This window comes from Acinonyx jubatus, chromosome B4 (assembly GCF_027475565.1).
Source record: "Acinonyx jubatus isolate Ajub_Pintada_27869175 chromosome B4, VMU_Ajub_asm_v1.0, whole genome shotgun sequence".
Taxonomy (NCBI): domain Eukaryota; kingdom Metazoa; phylum Chordata; class Mammalia; order Carnivora; family Felidae; genus Acinonyx; species Acinonyx jubatus.
Genome location: NC_069387.1, coordinates 62,515,174 through 62,538,192, shown reverse-complemented (window position 1 = coordinate 62,538,192; position 23,019 = coordinate 62,515,174). Strand labels below are relative to the sequence as shown.

At 38.0% G+C, this 23,019-nt stretch overlaps 1 protein-coding gene and 1 pseudogene across 8 annotated transcripts in view; both read left to right on the top strand.

The window, feature by feature from the left end:
- The window catches only part of DENND5B (DENN domain containing 5B), a 188,184-nt gene that overhangs the window by 55,363 nt on the left and 109,802 nt on the right, over positions 1-23,019 (top strand). For 5 of the 8 annotated variants that reach the window (XM_027035851.2, XM_027035849.2, XM_027035850.2 and 2 more), the window contains exons 2-3: positions 16,957-17,022; positions 20,120-20,229. In XM_027035851.2, coding sequence (XP_026891652.1) covers positions 16,957-17,022; positions 20,120-20,229 — 176 coding nt within the window. Of the gene's footprint in view, positions 1-4,094; positions 7,244-9,840; positions 9,885-16,956; positions 17,023-20,119; positions 20,230-23,019 lie in introns of those variants that run through there. The other 3 variants (XM_027035852.2, XM_027035848.2, XM_053226112.1) reach the window with 2 other exon arrangements.
- LOC113593102 (uncharacterized) lies at positions 10,852-10,952 on the top strand (annotated as a pseudogene).

The window sequence follows — 23,019 nt, the reverse complement described above, 5'->3', positions numbered from 1 at the left end:
TAAGCAAGTTAGGTAGTAAGTGGGCTGTGCTGGTTCCAGCAGGTAGTCTTATGTTTATTCTAGGGAGGGTGGGACGAAAATGGCAGCTGCCAGTTCCTCTCTTCTTGGAGGAGTCTCCCAAGGATCTCTGTTCCTGCAGGACCCCTCTGAGATGAATAAACTACTCTTCCTCCTGTATGCCCCAGGCGGTTTTTAAACTGCTGCTTCTATGCTGTATCCCCAGGGGCTATTTTGTACCAGCTTTTTTTCTTTTTTAAGTTTATTTAGTTAGAGAGAAAGTGCTTGGATTTGCATGTGTGCACAAGTGGGGGAGAGGCAGAGAGAGAATCCCAGGTGGACTCGGGCTCATGAACCATGAGATCATGACCTGAGCCATAGTCACATGCTTAACTGAGCCACCCAGGTGCCCTGTTGTGCTGTCTCTTTAAGGGCAGGGACTCAGTATCCTTTCACCCGCCTTGCTTTCCTTCCTTATTTTTAAAATTCCAGGTTTGAAGTCCTGCTGGTTGTAAGAACTCACAAAATTCAGATCCTCTGGTTTTTTTACTTTTTAATTTATTTTTTATTTTTTATTTTATTTTTTATGAATATAACTTATTGTCAAATTGGCTTGCATACAACACCCAGCGCTCATCCCAACAAGTGCCCTCCTCAATGCCCATCACCCATTTGCCCCTCTCCTCCACCCCCCTCATCTACCTTCAGTTTGTTCTCTGTATTAAGAGTCTCTTGTGGTTTGCCCCCCTCCTTCGCTGTTTGCAACTATTTTTTCCCCCTTCCATTCCCCCATGGTCTTCTGCTAAGTTTCTCAAGTTCCACATATGAGTGAAAACATCATATCTGCCTTTCTCTGACTAACTTATTTCACTCAGCATAATATCTTCCGGTTCCGTCCATGTTGCTGCAAATGGCATGATTTCATCCTTTCTCATTGCCAAGTAGTATTCCATTGTATATATAAACCACATCTATTTTTATCCATTCATCAGTTGATAGACATTTAGGCTCTTTCCATAATTTGGCTGGCCTTCTGGTTTTCAAAGCCAACTGTTCTAGGGATTTATCTTCCCTATAAAGGCTCCTCCATGTGAGGGTCTGTTTTTTTCCCCTCTCCACCCCCTCGACTCCCTGCAGGCCGCTTTGGCTCCTTACTGCATTTCTACCCTACCTACCCTCCTCAGTATGGTCTCTACTCTGCATTTAGTTGTGGAGACTGTTATTCAGTCTTCGGGTAATTTTCTGGGCTATTTACATAACCATGTAAATGTTACCTGGTTGTATCAATGGGATGAGGTGAACTTAGGGTCCTCCTACTCCACCGTCTTCCAGTAATGATAATTTTAATTTATAATTTCAGTACAGTTATAATCACAGATCTTAAATTCTTATTAAACAACCTTTAAACTACTACAAAACTATCCTGGAATTTGCATAAACAGGATAAAAGTCTTCCCACAAAGTCAGTAGCAGTCTCATTCTTTCAACTAGCCCATGTTCTTAATTATTCACTTACTTACTAGCAAATGGTCCTTGAATTTATATTCTACTAGACACTGTGTACGCCCTGGGGATTCAGTAGTAAACAAGATACAACTTTTATCCTCATAGAGCTAAAGGCTTTTCTAGAAGAAATGCCTATAAACTTAGATCTGAAGGGAGGCCAGGAATTTACAGGTGAGATGTAGGGGTGGGTTGGTGGGGGCACTACCAGAGGAAATATCTGTAGCAGAACAACATAGGTAAAAGTTGGCTAATTTCAAAGAATATTGTACATATGGTGAGCAGCTATTAATTTCTTCATGCCTGGAGTACAGAATATAAAGGATATGGAAAATCCTGTGGGAAGGGTTAAGACATAAGCACTCAGATTGTGGAAAATTTTGAAAATCTGTTAAGGAATTTGAGATTTATCCTTAGGATGATGAAGCACTATTGAAAAGTTTCAAAAGAGAGTATATCACATTTGTATTTAGAAAGATTTCTTGGCTGCATTATGGAGTAAGAGTTGGTGGGAAATAAGCTTGGGGGCAGTTAGGACAGTGATGACATGTGTAGTAATTCAGATGAGAGGTGAAATTGGATCAGACTGTAGCAGTGGCAGTGGGGATGGGGAGAATTAAATAGATTTTTTGAAAATAGGTTAAATCAGTAGGGTGAAGTATTTGATTAGATGTGGGGAATAAGAGGGAAAGAGGAATCCAGGATGACTAGCTGTTCGGCTTGAGCCATTGGATCAGTGGTTGTTATTACTCACTGAGCTAGAGAAATTACCAGGTAGGGCTTTGGAAGTGATTTCCTCTTTGGTCTGTAAGAACTCTTATGAGTCCAAGAATTTGTGATTCTTGACTAAGAAAGCGTATTCTGTTTCCTGCAGATTAGACTATTTTCACTGCTACTCGCTTAAAATAGGGAAGGAAGTAAATATGTCATTTCCAGGATGTCCATATCTTTGGCTACTCACAGATTTCAAAATAATAGTTAAGATTCATTGTAAGAGTTCATTGGTTTATTTGTTAAAGTAGACAGAATGCTGTTTTCTATAGGTAGTGTATAATTTTGTCTAGTTATATATATAACTTAGTTATATATAATATTTTATTGTCAATACAATCCATTGTTAAGTAACTTACAAAGTAGCTATAATGATGACAGAGCCATTGTTGTCAAGGGTGACAACATAAATATAATGTCTAACTAACCTAATAAATGTTAAAATATTTCACAACTCTATTGCCAGTTGGAATACAAAATGGTACACTTTGGAAGACAGTTTGACAGTTTCTTGCAAAAGTAAACACACTTTACTGTCTGATACAGAAATCATACTCCTTGGTATTTACCTAAAAGAGTTGAAAACCTATACCACATGAAAATCTATACCACATAAAAACCTAAACACAGATGTTTATAGTAGCTGTATTCGTAATTGCCAAAACTTGGAAGCTTGGAAGCGTTGTTTCCAAGATGCTCTTCGGTAGGTAAATGGATAAAAAGACTATGATACATCCATGCAGTGGAATACTATTCAGTGCCAAAGAGAAATGAGCTACCAAGACACGAAAAGACATGGAAGATGTCTTAGATGCATATTAGATGTCTTAGATGTCTTAGATGCATATTACTAAGTGAAAGAAACCAAGCTGAAAAGGCTATATATGTGTTATATGATTCCAGCTATATGACTTTATGGAAAAGACAGAAAATGGAGACACTAAAGAGATTAAGTGGCTGCTTCGGGTTAAGGGCAGAGAGGGGTGTTCGAATAGGTAGGGAACAGGATTTTTAGGACAGTGAAACTCTTCTGTACTCTTCTGTACCATACTATAAATTAGTAGATACGTGTCATTACAAATTTGTTAAAACTCTGAGATCACCAAGAGTGAACGTATTATAAATTATGGGCTTTGGGTGATGATATATGGATCATCTTCTTCCAGGGTTACCTTTTATTCAGAGATACACACAGACACACATACATAAATAATTTTTGTGGCTTTTACAATATTTGTTAGAAATACTGCTTATGTTGTTTTATATTAGTAACTATAGAGCATTTCTTCCAACTACAAATCAGTCCTGAATAATAGATTCATGTTATTGAAGGGTTGAGTGGCTTTTTTTTTTTTAATGAAAAATTGATGTAAGCAAATGGAGAACTAACTCTGCAAGTCAAGAATGCTGTTAGGCATGCTGCTGTCATGCTCACTTCTCCTAACATTTGAAGGAGAATTTTGAAAATAGCCTTTATGATTGATACAGCCACTGGGAAAAAACAGTATGGAGGTTTCTCAAAAAATTAAAAATAGAAATACCATATGATCTAATAATCCCACTACTGAGTATTTACCTAAAGACCACAAAAACACTAATTCAGAAAGATCTATGGGGGCGTCTGGGTGGCTCAGTCAGTTAAGCGGCCAACTTCGGCTCAGGTCGTGATCTCGCGGTCCGTGAGTTCGAGCCCTGCGTCGGGCTCTATGCTGACAGCTCAGAGCCTGGAGCCGTTTCAGATTCTGTGTCTCCCTCTCTCTCTGACCCTCCCTCGTTCATGCTCTGTCTCTCTCCGTCTCAAAAATAAATAAACGTTAAAAAAAAATTTTAGAAAGATCTATGTATGCCTGTCTTTATTGCAGCATTACTTACAGTAGCCAAGATAATGGAAACAACCTAAGTGTCTGTCAATAGACAAATGGATAAGGAAGATGTGGTGTGTATATACCATGGACACACACAGACACAACCATAGAAAAGAATTAGATCATGCTGTTTGCGACAATATGGATGGACCTAGAGGGTATTAAGTTGAATGAAACAAGTCAGGGAAAGACAAATACCATATGATTTTACTCATGTGGAATCTAAAAAACAAATGAATGAACAAACAAAAGGCAGACTCAGACCTATAAATACAGAGAACAAACTGATGGTTGCCAGAGGAGAGGGGAGTGTGGGGATAAAGGGGATTGGGAGATACCTGCTTCCAGTTAGGGAAGGAGTAAGTCACAGGAATAAACGGCACAATATAGGGAATATAGTCAGTGGTATTGTAACAGTGTTGTGTGGTGGCAGATGGTAGCTACACTTGTGAGCATAGGATAGAATTGTCCAATCACTATGTCTTATACCTGAAACTACTGTAACACTGTGTGTCACTATACTCAAAACAGTTTTTTTAAAGAATAGAATCTTTATGATAGTTATTATTTTTAAAACATAACTTCACTTATCACTGCCATTTTCCTTTATGAAAAAAAGAAAAACTAGTTTACCCACGGTCATACAAAGCTTAGTTATTCTATATGTATGCTCCAGAAACGAACATCTAAGATTCTCCATGTTATGAGGATATTGAACTTTATTACAGAAAACACTTTGTATGCTAGAAGGAATTTCTTTCATTGCATTTTGTTTTTCTCCGCCTTATTTATTTATTTATTTATTTATAATTTTTTAAAATCTTTATTTATTTTTGAGAGAAAGTGTGAGTAGGGGAGGATCAGAGAGAGAGGGAGGCACAGAATCCGAATCAGGCTCCAGGCTCCGAGCTGTCAGCACAGAACCCAACACGGGGCTTGAACTCACAAACCGTGAGATTGTGACGTGTGCCAAAGTTAGAGACTTAACTGACTGAGCCACCCAGGTGCCCCTTTCTCAGCCTTTTTTAAAGAGAAGGAAGAGTCCATAGGAATAGAGAAAGAAGAGGTAGTCTGAAGGACATACGAGGAGTTCAAATTAGAATACATTGTGGGGTGCCTGGGTGGTCAGTCAGTTAAGCGTCCGACTTCAGCTCAGGTCATGATCCCTGTGGTTCATGAGTTCAAGCCCCACGTTGGGCTCGCTGTTGTCAGCTTGTGAATGTGGAATCTGCTTTGAATCCTCTGTCCCCCTCTCTTTTTGCCCCTCCCCCACGTGCGTGCTCACTCTCAAAAGATAAAACATTTTAAAAAAGCATATAGAATATGTTGGCTTTTAACAGCCTGTGGTAAAGATTTCCCATAGTACTTGAAAATGTTGACCTGGAGAGAAGAGTGATTAGGCTAGAGATATATATTTGGAAGTCATTAATGTAGGTGGTAGTGTGAACTGTGGAGTGTAACATGTAGAGTAAGAAAAAATGAACAAGGACAGAACCCAATGGAACACAAATATGTAGGGAGCAACAAAAGAGAAACCCATGGAGATAACTGAAAGCAAGCTCCCTTGATAACTGCCCAGTTCTTAAGAATTGGTAGAGAAGAGAGAAGACCAACTTGGATATGAGCAGCTGAACTTTCCAATCCCAAATCTTATTGGGGATCTCACCACTCATTGCTGCTACAGCTATGCTGGTCTTGCCGAGTACAGCTTGCTCTTCCTGCACTGGACTCTCTTATTTCTTATAGCTGAAAACAGTAACACTTCACAAAATACTTAAAGATGATAGAAGGAAATCATAAATGGAAAGTGACATTAACCAGTTTAGGAAAATATCAGTGTGACTGCTCTTATTACTCATAGAATCACTTGGCCCCTTGGGACTCTTTAGAGAGTTGTGTTCTTTCCCTGATAGAGGTTTGCCTCCTTGCTGAAACCAAGATCTGCTTCCACATGGAAGATATTTATTTTTTTCCCAAAAGTGAGGAGAGTTGTTAGGCACATTTGGACTGCTCGTAGTCTAGGCTCAAGGTAATGAAGGCTAGAGAGAAGAGTTTCTTCTTCATGTCAGTCTAAGTTCGATCTTTCATGGTTTCTTTTCATGTAATGAGGTGTATTTTCCCAAGCTGATTAACAATGGCACTGTCCATCCACCTCCTTTGAGGGAGACAATACTCTACTCACAAGGATATAACCTTAGTCTGTGAAGCCACACAAGTGACCATCTCAGAATATATTTGTCCAACAATGGAATAAGGGCTAGGACCCTCCGTTTCTGTCCTTATGGGCTTTTCCAGAGGCTGCTTGGGCTTTCTGACAGCACTGTATGTAGCTACACTCTAAGGGCATGTATTCCAAGAGAGTGAGGTGGAAACGCGTGGCACTTTTCATATGATTAAGCCTTGGAAACCACAGTCTCACTTCTGCTATAGGCTTTCATTTGAGACAGTCATGAGGCCCTACCAGGTTTAAGGACTAGTCATGAGATTAAGCCCCGCATCAAACTCCACATTGAGCATGAAGCCTGCTTAGGAGTCTCTCTTTCCCTCTCTGTTGCTGTCACTCCCTTGCTCACACACACACTCTCTCTCTCAAAGAAATAAACATTAAAAAATACTTGTTGACAAAAGAAAAAGAGGGACAGAGAGAACAGAGAGAATGACATGAATTAGAAGGGGAGTTCAGTGTTGTACAGTGTATGGCAGGGAGACCAGTTAGTTAGAAAACTGTAGCAAGATTCTGAGTCTGGCTTGAAGCTCAGAATTAACAAATAGCAGTGAAGATGGAAAGGAAACCCTGATTTGGAGGGATGTTAAGGAGGTATAAACTGCAAAATTTAGTGATTATTTGAGTATGGAAGGAAAGGAGATGGGTCCAGATGGAGGAAGAGGAGAACCAGATAGTACTCTGAGTTCTGGAGTAAAAACAGTGAATATGAGTCTCTTTATAGGATTGCTTTTAGTGTTGATTTTTTTCTTCATGGATGAATAAGTAGATAGCAGTACTTAGTAACTACATGAATTGTGGCACTGTTAACAGAGGAAAAGCTTCGTGGGAGAGGAATTCGGTTTCGCAAGTGTTAAGTCAAGGCTGCTGGTAACTGAAACAGGTGAGCAAGATTCTTGGTGGATAGTAGGAATTGTGATTTGAAACTCAGGGCTTGAGATCATCTTGAGGGTTTTCTTTTATGTTTGTCTGATGGAGGGAGGAAGACTTTGTTTTTCCTACAGGGAAGAGAAAAATTCCACTCTTCGCTCTCATTTTTAGCCTTGATTGTTTTCTGTTAATTTTGAAAACTTTAGGAAGTTATTAAAATTTTTTTCTCTCTACCATAGATGATGTGACTTAACTTTTTAAAATATGCTAGACAGTAGCTTTGGGAATCACAGCCTCTGGGAAGGTCCTTGTTATCTGGCAGGTCACGTTGTCTTCGTCCTAGAATATGTGGATCATAATTTCATAGTTCTGTGCTATCCCTTGATACCATTTTAAGAATTAGAATCCATGCAGTTCATTTTAAATTTTTACAGAATTAAAAAAAAAAATTTATGGGGCGCCTGGGTGGCTCAGTCGGTTAAGCGTCCGACTTCGGCTCAAGTCATGATCTCGCGGTTTGTGAGTTCAAGCCCCGCGTCGGGCTCTTTGCTGACGGCTCAGAGCCTGGAGCCTGTTTCAGATTCTGTGTCTCCCTCTCTCTCTGACCCTCCCCCGTTCATGCTCTGTCTCTCTCTGTCTCAAAAATAAATAAACATTAAAAAAAAATGTATGTATTTTTGAGAGACAGAGCATAAGCAGGAGAGGGGCAGAGAGAGAGGAAGACACAGAATCCAAAGCAGGTTCCAGGCTGCATACTGTCAGCACAGAGCCTGATGCAGGACTGAAACCCATGAACTGCAAGATCATGACCTGAGCCAAAGTCAGCTGCTTAATCGACTGAGCCACCCAGATGTCCCTAATTTTTTCTTTTAATGTTTATTTGTTTTTTGAGAGAGAGAGACCTAGTGTGAGCAGGAGAGGGGCAGAGAGAGAGGGAGACACAGAATCTGAAGCAGGCTCCAGGCTCTGAGCTGTCAGCACCGAGCCTGATGCAGGGCTCGAACTCACGAACCTGTGAGATCATGACCTGAGCCAAAGTCGGATGCTTAACCAACTAAGCCACCCAGGCATCCCATGCAGTTCATTTTAATTGTTTTTAACATTTATTTATTTTTGAGAGACAGAAACAGACCACAAGTGGGGGAGGGGCAGAGAGGGAGGGAGACCCAGAACCTGAGACAGGCTCCAGGCTCTGAGCTGTCAGCACAGACCCCCACATGGGGCTCAAACTCAGGAACTGTGAGATCATGCCCCCCATGCAGTTCATTTTAAAGCCTGAATATTCTAGCTAACACTCAGCATGTTAGAGGAGGAACTTGAGGGCCTTTGGATAAAAGTGCATACTGATGAAGAGACTCTGAGGTCACTCTTACTTAGCAATATTCACATCAGCACAGCCATTCTAGCTGCAAAAAAAACTCCAAGTAATTGTTGGAATAATAATGCTTCTGTTTGATTCTTATAGGAAGATTTTGTTTCTCAGTGAATTTTAGTAACATTTTTTTGCCCTATCTTGCTCATATGATAATAATTTCATAGACGGTGAGGTAGGGGAGCATTAGTAAATCACATATACTCCTTTTCCTACTTTGTAATGTGTATCTTTCCTTTAGAGAACTTTGTTGATTTCTTATGCAGGTTTTTTTTTTTTTTTTAAGAGGGTACGAGGAAGAAAGTGGTATTCTTGTATATGTCCATTGGTATCCCTGTGTAAACTAAACTGAGTTACTGGTTTCTGACTCCTTATAAAAATTTTTGGGGGGAGAGTATTGGCAGCAAAAAGTAATGAATGGAAACGAAGGGAAAAATCTAGGTTGGCTCTGAGCAAATAACTGCTTCTTTGAGTCATACAGCAGAAATATTTCAGTTTGAATCATCTTAGAACTCTAGCCCTATAGTGTTACTTGTCAGTTATAAATATTTTAATGCTAGGAGCCTTTCTTTTGTTCCTGGAAGCAAAGGGTGGCTCTCCTGATGTCATTTTACCAGAGAATAAGTTCTTTAGCAATAGGGAAGATTTGTTTTATATTGTATAACATGCAGCATCAAATAATAACATTAATATGCTTTCTCAGAAATACATTACATAAATGATTCTCATATAAGTTAGATGTCAATACTAATGTGTTGTTGTTATATAATCTGTATTTTATGTATGAGGAAACCTTTGCTCAAAGAAATTATGATTTGCCCTAAACTACTAGAACCCAGGATATTCACATAGAACTAGAGCCTTGTTTTCTTAGCTATAATTATTATTTGAAAATCACTGTTATATTTTTCCGAGTAATAAAAATCACTTACTAAGCGCTGTTTTTTTGATGACTAACCTAAAAATTATGGACCCATTTCTCTTATAGGGTTTTATAATATCAGTTACAGTACTTAAGTGATTAAAGTTTTTTTCTTGTTTCACATTTTATTAAAAAAGGAAAAGTATGAAAAGCATGGCTTAGAAGCAGAGTGCTTTGTTTATTCATCATTATCAGAGGACTCTAGATCTCAAATTAATTGCAAAGGTTATTTTTGCAAATAATCTGCCTACTGTGTTCTGTGTTTGTTGATAGAATGCACAGTGCCTAATAAGAATTTGTTTGCTCTCTGTCCTAGGTTCCTGGCACAGATCTCCTAGAAGCCTGGGAATTTCCTGAGTAGTAAGAGCATTATCCTAGTGAAGTAACTAATGAAGGGCCCCTAGATAGCTTCAGAATAGGGGCTAGTTACCAGAGGACTTGAGCCATCCAGGCCTCTGGGGAAGAGAGGAGGTTGGAGATTTGAGTTCAGTCACATGGCCAGTGATTGAATCAGCCCTGCCTATGTAATGAAGCCCACTAGAAACTCTAGATACTGGGGCTCCTGGGTGACTCAGTCAGTTGATCATCCAACTCTTGGTTTTGGCTCCGGTCATGATCTTGCAGTTTGTAAGATCGAGCCCTGTGTTGGACCTGTGGCTGACAGTGCAGAGCCTGCTTAGGATTCTCTCTCTCCCTGTCTCTCTCTCTCTGTCCCTCCTCCTCTCCCCACCTCTTCTTCTCTCTCAAAATAAATAAACATTTTTTTTAAAACCCTCTAGATACCAAAGCTTAGTGCAGCTTTTTGGTTGATGGACACATTGTTGTGTATGTGTAGTGGTGGTGAGTGACATACCCTGCTTCTGCTGGAGAGACCATGAAAGCTCTGCATTCCCTCTAAGACCTCACCCTGTGTGTGTCTTCATTTGGTTCTTAGGATTTGTATCCCTTGCAATAAAACTGCAGTCATAAGTTTAGTGTTTTCCTGAGTTCTGTGAGTCGCTCTAGTGAATTATCAAACCTGATAGTCATGGGAACGCCCCAGATGTATAGCCACTATGTCAGAAGGGCTAGTGGGCTAGGGACCTCTGAAGTAAGGGCTGTCTTAGTGGGGTCCATGCCCTTTAACAGGTAACATCTGTGCCAACTTCAGATGGTTAGTAACAGATTAAATTATGTAAATTGGAGTTGAAACAGAATAACTGTGTTGTATACTCTTTTGGCTCCCAGTGAATGAACTTCAGTAATTGAAGTGTATTTGGTGTTAGCTAAATATAGCATGGCTCTTTAATTTTGATGTAATCAATAATGAAGTATGTTTTGAATTTTTATCGCTTCTTGGCCTTTTGGCTAAGATCAAGTGTAGTATCTGTTCTTATCAGTGAATTTCTTAGAAATTCAAAATTTACTAAGTTGATGTTGATATGCTTATATTAATATCTTAAACTCTTAAGATTACCAGGATTTATGTCTTTTTAACTGATTTTTATTCCTCAGTAGGGTCTATGAATTTTCAGAGATTCCTTCAGCTTCTTTTGCTTGATTCCCTTTGTGACCAGCAACTTAGACCTGCAGGATCGCTGACTAGATTTAGAAGTTGTGTATTTAGAAAGGCTAACAGGACCATCATGGGTTAAAACCTTGGTCTTGATTAATAGGTTTAGTAGTGAGTATATGGCTTCTATGAAAGGTAAGAGCATCCATAAAAAATGGGCAAATTCTCCTCCCATGTTTAAAGAACTGCATTTATTATGTATTTGAGCACACTGAAAAGCAATCTAGAGAATTACCAAGGAACAGAAGACACAGTATAGTCTGGGACTGGTATCATAGTACGAAGATCAACAGTAACACAAATAAAAACTCAGGGTAATCCAGAAACACATAAGTAGCTAATTGCTATGACAACAATACAAACTGTCAATGGCTTGAGACAGTAAAAGTTTATTTCTCTTTTATTGTTTAATCTAATGTAGGCCAGGGTGGGAGGGGCTCTTTTGTAGAGACATTCAGTGACCCAAGTTTTCTTCCATTGTGTGACCTTCTCATTTTTTTAAGGCCTCATCTCCATTTGCCTTTAGCTGATGGATGGCAAAGGACAGACAGGTTATGTACCTCAGCCTGGAAGTGACACACATCACTTCTGCTCATATTTCATTGGCAAGAACTAGTGATTTGGCCCTCACCCAGATGCAAGGATATTGACAAGGAGAGAATATGGATGTTGGTGAGCACCTGAAGGCTGTCACAGATCCAGAACCAGTAGTGGCTACACACTGGTGCAACATGGCTTATCCAAGTGAGAATGGTTTGGGGCCATTTCTAGGAGTACCAGGAGGAAAAAATGTAATGGAGAGAATGTAGTTTTCAAGGGATTCAGTGTCCTGTTTATAACCTTATGAGGATAAAGTAGGTAACCTGTATGTTGGGGATAGAAAGTATGGTTACCTGGGCAGTACAACCTGCATCAGCCCCATAATAGCATATGGAATGGGCAAAGTCTGCTCTCTATTGTGGCATTGGGAAGGCAAGATAGGAGAATGAGAGATCTCCAGAGGACTGGACTGTACTAATCAGTCCTGTACGCAGCATCGGTCACTGTGCCTGGCTCAGTGTAGGCATTCTGGATATGTTACTTGAATGAGTTAATACCTCTTTGTCCTTAAACAAACAAAACCCTTTCCCTCCCTTGTTCTCCTTCAGTATTTTCCATTTCTCATCTTTCCAGGAAAACTCTCCAGAAGGCTTATTTATACTCTCTGCCTCTGCTTCCTCTCTTTGCATTGTTTCTTGGAACAACTCCACACAACTTTTTACTCCCACTACTCCACAGAAATCTCCTCAAGGTCACCAGTGATTTCCATGCTGTCAACTCTCTCCTTGTTAAAACATTGTCTTTACTTGGCTTCTGTGATATCCATGCTTCTGGTCTTTCTGTTTCGTCACTGGCTGCATTTTTCATTTACCTTTTTGCCAGTTCCCCATTCTCTTCCTAACCTCTTAACGTTTATTCTTGAGCGTCCCAGGGCTGTGACCCCAGCCTCTCTTCATTTATATTCATTTCCTCAGTGATCTTATCCAGCCCTGTGATGTCCATACCATCTATTTGATACTGAATTTTCTAACTTTTCCCTGAATTTTAAATTCTGATTTCTAAATGCTGACTGAAAAATTTCATTTGGATAACTAAGAGGCATCATAGACTTAATATATCCCAAACTGAATTCTTTATTCCAGCCTTCCAACCCTTCAGTAAGACCCTCTCCTTCTACATTATTCCCCATTTCAGTAAATAGCTATCCTATTCATCCAGGTGCTCAGACCAGAAACTGTGGCATTGTGATATCTTCTTGACTACTCCTTTCTCTCACATCTAACTTGTCAGCAAATCATATCTTTTATGTCCTCAAAACATGTTTCCTAATCACCTGGTATCTTCGTTTCCACTCTTAACCCTCCACAGTCTCTTCTCAGAGCTGCCAGGGTGAGCTTGTTAAAACAAAGTCATTTCTCTGTTTAAAACACTCCACAGTTACTTCCCGTGATGCTTAACACAAGATAGAAAGATCCTACCAAGGCTTGTGAGGCCCTGTCTTATCTGGCCCTGGCTACCTCTCTGACTTCATCTTCTACCAGCTCACTCAAATGCATTGCACTGTCCTCCTTGCTGCATCTCAGCCATGACAAGCTCACTGACACCTCAGGGATTCTGAACTTGCTGTTTCCCCTGCCTGAAATATTCTTTTCCGAGATGACCTCACATGTAGAATTGAAAGCACAGTCTGGAGCCAGACTGTGTAAGTTTGAATTTTCTAGTTGTCTGACCTTGGACAAGTTATTTAACCTTTTTTGTGCCTCAGGTCCTACATCTGTAAAATGGTAAAATAGGAGCTACCTTATAGAGTAATTGTGATGATGAAATGCTTTAATGTATGTAGAACACTTAGAATAACACCTGCCCTATAGTAAGCACTACATGTTAACTATGATGATTATTATTACTTCATCAGGTCTCACCTTAAGTGTCACCTGCTCAAAAATTATTTAAATTGTGGTAGAACCATTAGAATGAATAATGAATATGCAGCCTCCTGGGGGAACTGTTTTGAAGAGGACAATTACATGTGATGAAGAGAAAATGCATGTATAGGAAATGGCTTTCTGTGAATGTCAGAGGAGTGCTCCTTTTTTTTCCTTTTTTTTTTTTTTTTTAAACCAACGTGTAAAGTTGCCCTGCCCCTGCTTCCCTTTCCCTAGTCAGTCTCCCTTGTAGGATCTACTGCTGTCCAGTATTCCCTCTCCAACTCCAACTCATGTCAATTCAGGCAGGGCTTTTTAGAGACAAACAGTTGGGAACCTATAAGGATAGACATGGGAAGGAGAAAAGTTACCTCACCACCACATTCTCCCTTCTCTGCCTCAGCATGGATTTCTTAGGCAGCATCCCACTTCCTCCTATCACCTTTAGCAAAATAATAGGAAAATTTTCTTGACCCTAAATATTCTGTCAACCATTTATTACCTATGTGTATCTCTGTGTGTGTTTTTAAACTTTCCCTTTGGAGGGAAAGGGAATAAAATTGAAAAGGGACAGGACAAAAGAGATTACCTTTTAACTTCCCATCTGTTGTCATTGTTCCTATCAGCAAGCTTTTTTAAAAACACCTAGACTTCTGTGGTATTCTTTGGGGACAGAAGGATGGGGAAATACTGTGAGGCTTGTCCTTGTTTTGTGGAGAAAATGCTGTGGTCAGACACAGGCTATGGTGGAAATGGATAATGAGGGAGGGGATTCACCGGGAAGAGTGAAAGAGTGGGAAGGTTCAGAGAAAGGGGTTAACGGGACCACTCAGGCCGAGAAATAGCTCCAGTGCTCACACATCGCACAAATCCTTCTCCACTTGCAACCCCATGCACAGGCTATAGAAATCTCTCACCACTGGCTCAGAGCTATAGGTACCTACTCTCGGTGCCAAATGAGAGGAAGCATGGAGCCACCAAAAAGTCAGATCTTATGCTTCCAGCCACAGTGAAAAAAGGTTATTCTTGGTATTCTAACATCATCTACAAACATAGTAGCAGACTGTGTATTGTAACATATTTCAGATGCTTTATGAGAGTTAAGAATTTTTTGGAGCTCAGTCCTTCTAGAACTACCCATTTACATTCTAGTATGTTAGGTAAAAATATTTGTCATATTTCTTTTTTTAGTTATTACATTATCTTTTAAAATATATGTGTTATAAAGTGAGCTTTGAAATCCAAATTTGATGTAATGGTGAGTCACATTGTAGCTTTGCATGAAGCAGATGCACTTATTTCCCTGGAAATTCTCTGAAATATATAGACCATGGATAATCGGACTTTGGCAATCTGGAGGCAAGGATAAAATAATTGAATATCTGAATCTAAAAAGATTTTTGCTTATGTATAATTCTCTGTGTAAGTGGATCTGGAATACTTTTTATATTTTCTCTTTTTTTCTTGGGTAAAACCAGAAACAGGGTCTATATGAAGTAATTGAACTACTGGTTAATATTCCTAACGATACCCTCAATGCAGCCAAGAGTTTCTACCTTGATCAGGGCATAATAGCCTTTAGACGAGAGCTAGGCAGAATTGTTAGACTAGTGAATGGATTAGTTTCCCCACTTTGCATCTCATTTTTGTGAGAGTGATATTGTCAGTTGTAAAGTCCATATTTGTTTTTTTTTCCAAATGAGATTTTTTTTTTAATGTTTATTTTTGAGAAACAAAGGCAGAGATTTTTCTGTCATGGTCTAATACTTCTCTACTCTGCTACTTCTTTACTCTAATGAGTAGTTATTCCTGTAAACTACAAAGGCAAAAAAATAAAATAGGTATATATTTAATGAGTGTGGTCTGCTTCTCAAATTCTTCCTTGCTGGTCCCAGTCATAACAATTGTTTGCCTCCCAGGAGTATGCGATATCCTGGAGGAGTGCACTGACTTGTGTGCCCACTGGGGCACCCTCAGCCAGTGACCTTGCACACTGGGTATATGTGTGAGGGCTATTCAGAGGTCCGTTAGGGGCCATATATTCCTGATGACAAATGTCAGTTCAGCATCTGACTGTCTGGAAAGATCCAAATAACTTCCTTGGTGATTTCAGGGTGTCTTTGGCCTTTGTAATGGATCAGTTCCTTTATCTTCAGTTCACGAGTTCCATGGGCACCTTCACCAGCTCTTTGTTTTGTTGCTGTTTTGCGAAAGGAGAGTGTACAAAGTTTCGGCAAATCTTGATGAGGATATAAAACTCTCACGATATCTGTGGTCAAATAGCCCCCCAGATTAGAAGTTTAGCCTTTGTAATTGCCTTGAGATAATTCAGACTTTTGAGGTATGGATAGGAAGGTTCCCTGGCCTTTAGGACCCTACGTTGTCATTATTTAGCTCTTCAAAGGGAAGACTGAATGTCTAAAAGTTGTAGATATCTGGGTAACCCATTCAGAAGTTTTAACACTCTTCAAAGCTGCTAGGTTAGAGAGGTCTAGTGTGAATTTTCTAATAGCCTGTGTCCTTACTGTAGTAAACTTTCCTTCAAGAGTTGACACTTCCTAGTTAATAGCACATAAAGGGATTGTTGATTAAATGGAATCTCATTACAGAGCATACTTTCAGCCCATTATATTCTATATATGTCAGATCTCCTTAGTGTTTACTTAGTGTACTTTTTTCTCTTGGGGCATCTCATCCAATGTACCACATTATATTCCGTTATCATATCTCCTTAAGCTCCTCTTGACTATGACTGTTTCTCAGACTTTCCTTGTTTTTAATGTCCTTGATAGTTGTGACAAGTATTCATCAGGTATACTGTAGGCTGCTCCTCTTGGTATTAGGAGCAATGGGATCATATGGTAAGACTGTGCTTAGTCTTGTACGAAATTGCAAAACTGTCTTCCAAAGTGGTTGTACCATTTTGCATTCCCACCAGGAATGAGAATTCCTGTCACTTTACATATTTGTCAGCATTTGGTGCAGTTTTTTCGACTTTAGCCATTCTGATAGGTGCACAGAAGTTGGGATGTAATTTTTAAAGTCGGTCATTTCGTCTATCATATTTTTTTATATCTGACTATGGAAACATTAGTTTTCTCCTAATACTTCTCTTTAAATCAGCATCAGGAGGAATATATGTGCTTTTTTCCCATATGAATAACTGTTACAGATGTTTAAATAGTATTTCACTTATTATGTTGATACAATTACCTGTTCTCTTTGCTTTCTTATTACTAATAGCTTATAAACCACATGCTGTTGGTGTTAAGCTACATTCCATTGATGTTAAAGTCTCATGTTTAATTGCTTTTGTTTAATTTTTTATTCTCATTTTCCATTCTTCAAAGTCATTTTGTTTTTGTGTTTGTGTTTCTTTGTTTATAAAGTTTTTTGTTTCTGTTACATTATGTAGTTTTGTACCAATGGCTAGAAGCAGATCGTCATGGCAAGAGCCAAGATGCTGCAAATACGACTTCAGGTAAAAATAAAAATAAAAGTAAAAATAAAAGTTGAGATGTTAGAAATTATTTTAATTCACCTCAAGCCCATCATAATTGTTTTTTTATTTGGTTTTGCTTGGGCAAAAACATAGGTATTATTTTGTATTTCTGTTCTCTTGTCTGCATCTTAATTTTTGGAAAGACCTCATTTGCTTCAAGCCTTGAAAAAATTATTCACTAGTCTTTAAGCTCTCTTGGCAGATATGTCTTGTTTTCTTGGGAGAAAAGGCTTAATTGCAGCTTAAATTTAGTAGCAGGATACTTGGCAATATGACTTGGAATTAAGTTTATATGTATTTGTAGTGGGCATATTAATATCTGCACAAATTTAAAATCCTTGTTCATTTCAGGACAATGTTTAAAAGGTGGATTTTAAGTTAAGGATGCTTATATATAATTTCAGTTGCCTGGGAACCCAAATTCATAGATTCATTTCTCCTGCCAAGTTCTAGCAGTAAATTCCAAGTTAGGGGTTCATATAACATGGATTCAAAATGAGAAGAATAGGTTGTTCCCCTACCTCTCATCTCCAAAAGGCATCTTCGAGATTCTCTTCTTTGGCTGGTAGGAGTAGTAATAGCTACATATACTCATTTCTAAACCCTTAATATGTTATCAGAATTTCTGCATAGTTGGTCCTTCCCTTAATTTACTTCAAAGTAATATTTGCCAAGACAGCTGTATATACAGCAGTGATCTTTCCTATTGCTCCCCTTTTTGGCAGTCTAATAAGTGACGGTGGTGGTGGCAATGGTGATGGTTCTGTTTTGCTTTGATTAGATTTATGTTTCTGTTTCGTGAGTTTTTTCGTCTTCTGTTTTTGTGAAATTTTTTTCTCTGAAAAAGGGTTTTCTTTCTTTATCTCTCTTCTGGGTGATTCATTGTGCTTCAAGAGGTGGTGTTCCTTAGTTAAGAGAACAATCATATTGAAAATAGCACTGTCATGACTTTTCTGATTTATTTTCTGACCCATTAATAACTTGATATATGAATGAAGATAATGTTACTATTTTAACCAACTTAGGCAGGAATTCATTAAAAGGTAAGTGTTGCAAGGAATTGCATCTTGCATTATGTGCTGTTTCTTTTGCCTCCACAGTGTTTCATATTTTATTTATACTTATGATAAAAATACACATTTCTGGTATGTTTTAGTGGGTATAGGAGAGAGGCTTTCTTGGTTGATGTGTATTATCTGAGGATATCCTGTTCCTGTGTCAGTAAGCAAAGTCAGCAGCATAGACTTTAGAATTAAGAGGGAATTTTTGTTTTGTGTTTTCTGTGACTTAAAGTGAAGTGAAAAGTAGTCTTTTTTTTTTTAATAAATGTAGAAGTGAAATATCTAAAAATTTTTAGTGTTTTCATGAGAATCTAGAATCAGTTTAAAGATATCATATACCCTTCCTGAAATTGGGCATTCTGAACCCTGACTCTTCAGGCACACTGACTCATGGACAGTTCCACATTTTTCCATTGACTTTGTTGATCCTTACATATTCCAGAAGTATGTTGCAAAAACTAATAAACTGTCCCTAGGGACACTTTTGACAGTTTTCCTTCTAGAAGTGAAAGTTCTCTATTCTATCATTTAGAAGGCAGAAATACGGAGTCGAAAGAGAGATGAAGTGTTTCCTAAATAAGAGGAATACAGAGGAAAATGATCATTAGCCAAGGGCTCATATTGGAAACAGTAGGCTAGTTGCTGCACCAAATCTATTTAAACTATGTTCCTTTATTCAGAAAAGCTGTGTATTTTATATCAGTTTCCAACAAGATTTGAGAGTGTGACTTTTCCCTCCTTCTGTGATCTGTTAAGTTTTTCACTAAAAGGTGTTTTACTATATAATTTTTACCCACAATGGAAACTGAGTCTACCTAGATGCCCCATTATGATTTATAAATTACTTGTTATTTTTACTTGTACAAATACTGGTACTTCATGTTTTGCATTTAATTAGAACTTTAGAAAAAACACAGAAGACAGAATGATACTCTAAGGTCTTCTAATTCTCCAGTCTCAACTTTTTGATATTGAGAATTTAAGAGCCATCCACATTAATTTATTTTATGGAACTAAGGCGTTTGGGGGAAACAGGTCTTATGGGAAATAATTTTGTCAAGGAGAGAAAGAACTGAGCTTGACAACTCATATTGAGTTTTGTTTTTTATATATTCATATGTAATAATCAAAGTATAGCCTGCCTTTATCTTTCCAGAATTTTGACAGGTGATGAATTTGGCTTAGAATAGCTTGTTTCTTTTCAGAGGTTAGTGTGTTTAATATGTTCTGTCTACTGAACTAGACAACTCAGTGATGATGTTTCTAATTCTGTTAATTCTGTTACTTATAAAAGCCTGGATGCAGTCACATTTGTTGGGGATTTCTGTGGAAGCTGAAGCAAAATTGCCTCCTTTGAGCACTGCAGCATTGTGTCTATTCGTGTATAAAATTTCAGGATCAGAAGAAGTATGATTAGCTTAATTCAAGATGTTTCTTTAGTAAATTAAATGTTCCTAAATAGACTTTTTTGTTATCACCACATATTGAAAAAAGAACAATAATTAGGTTACAGCAAAGTTTATTTGTAGTAGATCTTGATTTTTAGTACCGTTGTCTAGCCAGGATATTGAAATTCAGATTCTGAAGTTTAAAAAAAAATTATTTTATGTTTTTATTTTATTTTTAAGAGAGAGAGAGACAGCACAAGCAGGGAAGGGGCAGAGAGAGAGGGAGACACAGAATCCGAAGCAGGCTCCAGGCTCTGAGCTGTCAGCACAGAGCCTGACATAGGCCTCAAACTCACGGTTGGTGAGGTAATTATGTGAGCTCAAGTTGGATGCTCAACCGACTGAGCCACCCAGGCGCCCCCAGATTCTGAAGTTTTAAATGCAGATCTTTTTATTAACAGTTCCTTTTCAGTCATCCATTGAGAATTTTACCACTCAGACTGTTGGAGGTAGAAATTGAATCAGATTTCAACATCATCTGTTAATACATCTGCAAAGTAAAAATAAAATTTTGGCATGCTTCTGAAAAAATTCTAGATATAACTAATTATTAATTATTTGTTGTAGGTGAAAATTTTGACCAGAGTCCTTTGAGAAGAACATTCAAATCCAAAGTTCTGGCCCACTATCCTGAGAATATAGAATGGAATCCTTTCGATCAAGATGCAGTGAACATGGTATGTAGTTTGTTTTTTTTACCTTTAGCTTTATATTATTTTATTAAGATGACAATAGTGACTGTATTTTGAATGTCAACATTATTTCATTTAATGTTTTAAATAAACAATTCTATATAAGACACATAATATTTTCCTCATTTTATAGACGTGGAAAATGAAACTCAAAGAAGTTAAGTAACTTGCATAGAGTCCCTACAGCAAATAAGAGTGTACAACAGATCCTCAAAGCTCATTTTCTTTTTTTTTTTAAGTTTTTATGTAAATTCCAGTTAGTTAACAAACAGTATAATATTAGTTTCAGGTGTACAATATAGTGATTCAACACTGCCATATATCACCTGGTGCTCATCACAAGTGAACTCCTTTATCCCCATCACCTATTTTACCCATCCCCCCAGCCACCTCCCTTCTGGTAACCATTAGTTTGTTCTCTGTAGTGAGGAGTCTGTTTCTTGGTTTGTCTCTCTGTCTCTGTCTCTGTCTCTGTCTTCCTCTCTCTCTCCCTCTCTCCCCCTTTGCTCATTTGTTTCGTAAATTCCACATATGAATAGAAATCATATGGTATTTGTCTTTGACTGATTTATTTCACTTAGCATAATACTCTGTAGCTCTATCCATGTTGTTGCAAATGGCAAGATCTCATTCTTTTTTATGAGTGAGTAATATTCCATTGTATTTACATACCACCCTCTTCTTTATCCATCAGTCGATGAACACTTGGACTGTTCCCATAATTTAGCTATTGTACATAATGCTGCTGTACACATTGGGGTGCACATGTCCCTCAAAGCCTGTTTTATTTTCCTACTATTAAGCTGTTTGTGGATTTGTATTAATTAATACATAGATGCTCTGATAAACAATAATATTTCTTGGTTTGCCTGGAGAGGAGCCTGATAGAAGGAACATGATTACACTTTTGATATTTCAAGGACTGTTGTATGATGGGCCTGTAATTTAACATAATCACAAAGTAAAGAGGGAAAGTAACTTCATCATTTAGGCATTAGTAGGAATTTTTTTAAGGAATTTGAATTAATGCAATGAGTTACCAGTGGTAGTTACAAGTCCCTTTAAAGATTCTTAGAGTCATAGTTTTCAGATCATTTAGGAAGGGCCCTGATTGGAAACCTGGGTAATATTTTGGGCTTCCATGAATAGAACTCTGTGATTATAAAAATCAGGGTGCCCCAAAGTGAGCAAATCAGAGATCAGGCCTAATAGGCACAGAAATAATTAACAGTGGACTGAGACACTGATAGGTGTAGTTCTTTTTGAGTATTTTAAAGATAGAGTCAAAAGATCCCACTCTGATATGGTACTATAAGGGAAGGAAATTAATATATAGTAGATACCTGCTAGATAGCTCATGTATGTTACTTTCACATACATGCTTACATGCGTCCAGTGAGGGTTCTTAATCATATTTTACAGAGATGATTTAGCCAAAGTTTTGCAGGGGGTCTCAGAGGGCTAAATCCAGATCATTTTTACTCTCTAGCTTACTTTTTTCCCATCTTACTGCCTCCCCCAAAGAAAAATGATGTGACTTAGTTTTGACCTGCGCCAAAATGGCATGGGTCACATTGGACCTTTTGTGGTATTTCTGTATCACAGTAACTTCATTCCAGTCTGAGTTTGCTGCAAGGAGGGAGTAGCATGGTACTTTTTCTAAGTATAAATGCCTGAGGCACTGGCATTTTGACATTGATTCTTCATAGAACACAGTGTAGTTGTTTCTCTAAACTGTTAGCCAATACCAAAATAACCAGAGATACCATTTTTCTGGAAATTAATACTGTGGGGCCTAGCCTCATCTTTGGTAAAGACAGCACAACAGATATTAAGTAGAACACAACTCTTTGTTATATTTATGACACTGGAGGAGCACAGGCAAGCCTCTGACTAAAACAGTCAACAAATAACAGTGACAAAAAATAACTTATCAGCTGCTCTGCCAGCAAATTAATAGGAAAGTATTAAAGAAAAGAGTGCCTAAATGAAGTAATAGAAACCTAGATAAGAATGTAAATAGATCACAACACTTGACTTCTTAGGTATTTCAAAGTATAATCTGTGATAAATTAGAATGGTGTCCAAAACTAGGTGCTTATTACAATATGAATCCGTAGTTGTTTGGAACAAAATGCCACACTTGGTATATTTTCTTCTGTTAATCATTTGAATGCATTAATAGTGAGATATCCATGATAGCTTTAGCCTCAGTTTGTAAAACATTCATCTCTAAGAGAGTGATCAGCTTCCTTAATCTGTCTTTGATATTTTCTTTACCCTTGCCTCTCAGATTTCTTATGTAAGCAACCAAAGTTTCTTACGAAGAATAAATACATAGTCTTGTATTTTGATGGTTAAGCACCACATAACATTTTGGGTTTTGCTGCAAATCTAAAAGGATTTGCTAGCATTCCTTGAAAATCTCTGAAAAGTATTCCATTAAATTAGTCTGCATTTGGGTCATAGATTTACTGCCCTTAATTTCCTGATTTATTAGTAAGTGCAATTGTATGAAGCTATAATTTATTCCTACCTAGGGATATAAAACTTTCTTCTTGCCTTTAGCAAAATCCCACTCTAGTGAGTCATCACCTCTGCAATATCAGTCATTTCTTTAACAAGCAACAGTGATGGATTGAGGAAGGATCATTAATTTCACACAGAAATTAAATATTCCAAAGCAATGAACTTTGTTAAATAAAAAAAAAAAATTCCATGTGTATGAGTGCCATGCAAATATAATAGAAAATAAATATAAATAACAGGTGAAAT